The 6,226-nt window shown below is 45.4% G+C and overlaps 1 protein-coding gene across 2 annotated transcripts; it reads right to left on the reverse strand.

Annotated features, from left to right (window-relative positions):
* Positions 1-908: 908 nt before the first annotated feature.
* On the reverse strand, positions 909-5,898 carry HOXC10 (homeobox C10). 2 transcript variants are annotated; one of them, XM_064141023.1, is made up of 2 exons: positions 4,975-5,898; positions 909-1,269 (listed from the first exon to the last, which is right to left on the reverse strand). In XM_064141023.1, the coding sequence occupies exons 1-2, from the start codon at positions 5,771-5,773 to the stop codon at positions 992-994; spliced, it is 1,077 nt and encodes a 358-aa protein (XP_063997093.1). In that variant the 5' UTR covers positions 5,774-5,898; the 3' UTR covers positions 909-991. The 2 variants fall into 2 exon arrangements, 1 of the variants encoding a protein (XP_063997093.1); XR_010301446.1 differs by lacking the exon at positions 4,975-5,898 and adding an exon at positions 2,251-2,808 and having other exon boundaries at positions 1,179-1,269.
* Between the last annotated feature and the right edge of the window lie 328 nt (positions 5,899-6,226).

Below are 6,226 nucleotides of genomic sequence, written 5' to 3' on the forward strand. Positions count from 1 at the left end.
AGATTTTGGTGGTTTCTTTTTAATCATTATTTCTTTTTTACCCCTCCCCTCCTCCCCCCTCCCCTCTTTTTTTTTTTTTCCTCCTTCATCATAAGATACCCACAGTGCTTTTTTTAATTATTATTATTATTTATTTCTTTTTAATTATTACTTTTTTATTTTTTTAGCCTTTTTTTATTTTGCTTCCTTAAATATATGGTGGAGAACATCACTTGATGGGCAGAAACTGCGTAGCTAGAGGAGATGTGAGCATGTTCCCACTGCAACTTGAATTTACAGACATATGAAATCCATCTTCTTTCTTTTTTTTTGTCTTTTTTTTTGTGTTGTCTTTTTTTTCCTCTCTTTTTTCTTTTTTTTTTCTCTCTTTTTTCTTTTTTTTTTTTCTTTTTTTTTTCTTTTTTTTTTGGTGTGTAATATACAATAGGCAAAGCTCTACACTAGGATATGAAAAGCAAACTTTTGGACGCATCTATTTATCCTAAACATAAAATGCATAGAGAAAGGTCCTTTTCTTCCTTTTTTTTTTCCCCTCTGCTTTGTGCTGCACGGAAATAACTTAAACGTTTCAGAAGGTGGATTGGTTGGATTGGGGTTGTTGGGGTTGGTTGTTTTTTTTTTTGCCCTCCCCCCTACTCACACCGACCACCTCCTCATCTTTTATTTTACATAGAAACACGGATGCAATATCTATTCCTCATGCTCAAACTGCTGCGTCTTCTCCCTACCAACCCAAATCCTCACTCCAAGTCCATCCCTTTTGGCGTTCGCTTTTTTATACCCAGGAAAAAAAATGGGAGGGGGGAAGGGAAATAATAGGGAAGGGGAAAAAAAAAAGAAATAAAAGAAGAATGGAAATAAAATAAAGCAAAAATCCCTCCCTCCCCCCCCCACCCCCCCCCACCCCCATCAACCGCACAAGGATTTGTGGTTTAACTTCTTCCTCTCTTTCTCTTCCCTCTCCTCCCCTGAGCAAGGGGACGGAGGACGCTCAAGTGAAATTAAAATTGGAAGTCAGTTCGCGGATTCGGTTTTCTCTGTTCATTTTCTTGAGTTTCATCCTGCGGTTCTGAAACCAGATTTTGACTTGTCTGTCTGTCAGGTTTATGCTTTTACTAATCTCCAGGCGGCGCTCACGGGTCAAGTACATATTGAACAAGAATTCCTTCTCCAGCTCCAGCGTCTGGTGCTTGGTGTAAGGACACCTTTTCTTTCTTCCGCTCTTTGCTGTCAGCCAATTTCCTGTAGTGTTTTCTGCCTTTATATCCTCTGTTAAAAATAACAGCGTCACATAAGTACCGGGGTAAGGGCAAAAGAGAACTTACCCCCGTTTGTAGCTTCGTGAGCCACAAAAAAATAATCAATGAGGGGGGAAATAAATGAGAAAAAAAAAATCAAAATATTTGCTGGCTGCTCCTTCCCCATAGCATCTCATCGCTTGCTTTATTTAAGTGTATTCCGTTTAGTCGTGGCCAGCCAGCAGGAGGGGAGTGGCTTTCCGCAAAAGACCCCAAAACAAATCATAATAATTTTAAAAAAAAATTTTAAAAAGTAATGTGAGGGAAAAAATAAAAATTGAAATCGATCTGGAAGTATGAAAGCTTCCCGAGGAAATACTTAGGTGAGAGCAGCTCGCCCCTGGGTTGAAAAGAAAATAAAACCAGGGTGGTTTGCTCTCCTCTGGGTTTAGGGAATGAAAAATAGAAAGCGGGTTTGGAGAAGGTAAAAATGGGGAGTGGTTGGAGCTGTTTGCTACCCTAGGAGTGAAAAAAAAAAAAACCCAACCACCCTAACAAGCAAACAAACAAAAAGCAGACAGGGTGCTTGGAGAGGTTTTCTTCCTAGGAGGATAAAAATAAAGGCGGTGGTTGGAGCTATTTGCAGCCTGAGGGTAAATTGGTGGTAGCAGAGCGCACCTCCACCTCTCAGGCGCGGAGATACAGCCGCGGGTGAACGGAGGATATCGTGGTAGGAAAAGGATTTTGGCTTCACTAAAGTGGATGGAAGGGATTTAAATATCGTTCATTTAAAATAACCCCCAGCGGCAATAGGATTTTGGGGAGCTCTCGGGGTGTGCTAGTTTGAAGCAGGCTAGAATGTTTTGGTGAGAAGAACTTCCCCCAAGACATCCTTTGCCACCCCAAAAAAAAAAATCCCACCGAAAACCCCAAACGTTATTTATCTCGGTCTAAAAATCTTTGCTTTTGGAAATGAACCTCAGAGAGCGAAGGATCTGGGGAGAAAACAAACCTATTTTCGCTCATCCTGGAGATCCCCCGAGCAGCCTTTTGCCATCAAAATGCGTTTTCCAGTGAACCGGGGTGGAAATGAAAGGGATTTGCCTTGATGAGCTGCTCGGGCATCTCCAGGTAAATTCGGAGTTAATTTTAATCCCATTTACACTCTGCTCACTCTCCGGGATCCTCACTCAGACACTCCGCGGAGGCGAACGTATTTCACACGTACATAAATAAACACAGCGAATCCTTGGGCTTTGAATTTGGTCATGAGAAAATCCTGGCACCAGCAGCCGGACCATGGTTTCTACCTAAAATATCTCAACCCCCCAATCTTAAAGCGGATCTTGAAATTGAAATCAACCTCCTCGGTACAGCGGACGGAGAAATCAACAGGGAAAAAAACATGGATTTGGCCAAAGGCACCTTTAAAATGCTGTTGATGAGAAAAACCCTGGATTTAGCCAAAGACACCTTTAAAATGATGTTGAGGAGACATGAACACACTTTGTCGTTGGAAGAAAGCCTTGAATGTCACCAAGCCTTGGACACCCCTTTGGGGGGGAAAAAAAATACCCAACACCTTCCCACCCCCCCCCCCCCCCCCCGTTTCTTGAATTAGAGGAGTAAAACCTTTTGCCTTCCACACGAACTGAAATTCAGATTCAACAGAAACGAACCAAAACGAAGCGAGGAATGATTTTAGGAAGAAGTAAGAGAAAACAAACCAAATCGGCCCCAAATCGGATCAGACCATTTGAAAACGCTTGCAAAGGCGACACGCCTTGGAAAAGGAAGGGGGGGGGGATAAATAAACGGGGGGAACCACCTCTTTCTCCACGCACCCATTTTACAGTGAACATCCGAAGCAAAAAAAAAAAAAAAGGAAACCTTTTTATCTGCCTTGATTTAATTCTTTATTTCCGCCCCAATTACGAATCCACCCTGATACGATCTTGCCTTCGGGTTAACTCCCACCAAAACCTCTCTTGGCGTGGACCTTGAAGGTGCTTTGTGCAAGATAAGTTTGCAGGGGTTTTGATAACCTTGACTTTGCCTTTTGGTTTTTCTTTCCCCCCTTTTTGGGGTGTGTTTGTGGTTGTAATCTTGACTCAACTCTCAGACAAAATCGTTTCCCTTTGGATGCGGAATGGTAGCCACAAAGAAAAGAGGAATGAAAATAGGAAAGTAATAAAAAATTAATTTTACATTAAGGGATTTTTTTTTTGGTTTAGCTTTTTTGTTGTTGTTTGGTTTGGGTGGAGGTTTTTTGTTTGTTTGTTTGTTTTTTGAGAGTGGGTTTTAAACGGGGCCAACTTGGAAGGAGGAAAACGCCAGAGGACAGGTTTTGCTGGTTGCCCCAGCTCCGAGGTGTGTGCTCATGGAGGTCCACATGCAACCCACACACATGTAGCTCCACATGCACATACGTGGCCATACAGCCCAGCCGTGCTGCTGGAGCCCCAATTATAGCCCAAAGCTGGACACGCGGCCAATATTTTCATCCCTACACCACAGGGCAGTGCATGCAACCCGCTGTTGAGTCTTGAGAGAGGTTTTTCTCCCAACTTTGGAGGAAAACCGAAGCCATTCCTTCACATCACCTCCATTTAACGACCTGCAAGAAGCCTCTGAACCCACCTGGCTTCAAACCAGACTAGGAATAAACCCGAATATTCACACGCACACAGAGAGAGATTTCCAGCCATATGCGACGTCTACAGTGACAATAAAATGCACTCCATGAAAGCCTCGTTGCACAAAATCCCAAACTTAAACCATCTGCTCAACACACACAAAACATTTTTCGCCTTCGCCAACAAGACCTCAATTCTTAAGGAAAAAAAAAAAGAGACAACCGAAAATCAAGAATACAAAACAGCTTTTGCTCCTTCTCCCCCCACACCCTCTTCTCCTCGGGGTCTCCCAAGCTCAGAGCCCCAACTCCAGCCTGAAATGTTTGCCCCTGCAAACCAGACCCTGCGCATCTTCATCTTTGGGGCTTTTTGTTGTTGTTGTTTTAGGATTTTTTAATGTTTTGCCCCCCCCTTTCCCCCCCCACCTCACTTTAACGCTGAGCAAAGCCCAAAGCGACAAAATTCGCTGAGCACAGGGGAATGAAGCTTTTGCACGAAAAGCGATATGAGAAGTGTTTGGGGGGGGGGGGGGGGGGGGCGGGGGGGAGACCCATCAAGGTTCATCTACCTCCAACAAAATGAACCTCCTAAACAGCACCCCACCCCCTTTTTCCCCCCCCAAGCAACCCCAACCACCAGATCTCTGCCATTTCACAAGCAAAACCACTTCGCCTTATGACACCGCAAGGCTTGCAAGGGGCAAATTAAATTGGGGTGTTGGGTTTGGTGGGTTTTCTTTTTGGGGGGGGTGAGTGTCAGAAATACGTGCACAGCGAATTTTCTCGGTGTAACCAACAAGAGGAGGAGGTCTCGAATATCTCCTCGCTCCTTTTGCTTCCCCCACCCGAAGCTCTTAGATATATATTTACAAACAACATTTCCAACGCGTTTCAAAGAAGAGAATAATTTTTTTCCTCCTCCCCCCACCCCTTCCAGAACACAAAAACCAGCCACAATACAGAACGTTTCGGTGCCAATTTCTGGAGGAGAAGTTGGCAGAGAAGCGTGCTGCTCCGCACTCGCCTTACTTCTGCTCTTATTAGCCACGGCTGATCACTAATTACTGAAATTAGCCGCTGGTAATGAAGGAGTCCCCTTACCTTTCGCTTCATTGTCAGAATTGTCAGTGCTGGTGTCAGTGTTTTTGTGCAGCTCTTTCTCTGCTTCCGAAGGGTTTATTTTGGGTGCTGGGGCGCTTTTTTCGGTTTTAATTTCGTTGGTGGATGTGTTCTGAGGATTATCTGCTTTTGTGTTTTCGGGGAAACTCACTTTAGCCACCGGGGGAGGCGGAGGAGGTGGTGGAGGAGGAGGTGGTGGTGGTGCTGGTGCTGGTTCCAGATGCTCATTCCTTGGGTTCAGGCTCGCCCTGGATTCAAAACTTGCCTCAAACTCATTTGGATTGCTGCAGTTTGACGTCTTCTCCATGGAGGGGTAACCTTGGCTTGCTCGGTAGTAGCTAGGAACGGGGACTTCATGGTCATTTAGGCAAGGCTCAGGCATTTGGTTGGGGTAGAGGGCTGCCTCTGTGGCATTTTTTGCCCTTTTGTCAGCGTTATACATACAGCAAACATTCTCTTCCTTGACATTGGTTGGGAAGGAGCAGGATGGGAGCTGTCTTGCAACAGGTTGCTCGATCCTGTACGTATTTTTGGGGTCACACCAAGTGTCTAGCTGAGAAAGGTAGGATGGATAGGTGCTGAGAGACAAGGTAGCGCTATTCACCTCGTCCCTTTTGGAAAGAGACGGAATAATTCCACAGTTCCTCATGACTCCGCAGCTGAAATCGCTCCCAGGCTGCATGTACATCCCTTGGCTGGAGGAATAATTCTCCCCTCTACAGGTACCGGCCAACGAGTCCATCAAAAACGAGTTGGAAGTCACATTGTTGGGACATGACATTTTCAGAGAGGGTTTTTAAGGAGGAATACTCCAGCCAGGGGCTGACATCTTTTTTTTAGGGGGAAAAAATATCAAGCTACCATAATTATCCACGCATCGCTCTCCCCCCCTCCACCCCCCCACGTGATGCCCAGGCCAATGAGGATTGAAAATGGCCTTGATGATTCAGACGGTGACGACGTCACCGGGGGTCAAGTTGTCGGGACCGGGAGCGGCACCGTGGAGCAACAGCGACATCTGCCAGCACCGGGCCGGGACCTTCGCGTTGAACAAAGGCTGTCCCCCCCCTTCCCAACCCATCCTCTGATAGAGCTCCGCTCCCCTCCCGCTCGTTTGTTTACCAATGGAGCCACGCGTGGGAAGGGGGCAAAGGGAGGGGAGGGGGAGAAAAATGCCCTTAAAAAAAAGAAAGAATCGGACAATGAATTAAAAAATTAATAATGAAGGAAATAA

Source organism: Pogoniulus pusillus, unplaced genomic scaffold (assembly GCF_015220805.1).
Source record: "Pogoniulus pusillus isolate bPogPus1 unplaced genomic scaffold, bPogPus1.pri S76, whole genome shotgun sequence".
Lineage (NCBI taxonomy): Eukaryota > Metazoa > Chordata > Aves > Piciformes > Lybiidae > Pogoniulus > Pogoniulus pusillus.

Excerpts from the sequence above, each read along its gene's own strand:
- HOXC10 (XM_064141023.1), bottom strand. The coding sequence starts at position 5,773 with ATGTCATGTCCCAACAATGTGACTTCCAACTCGTTTTTGATGGACTCG. Across the intron at positions 1,270-4,974 it reads TTCTGACAATGAAGCGAAAG|AGGATATAAAGGCAGAAAAC; the intron begins GTAAGGGGACTC and ends TATTTTTAACAG.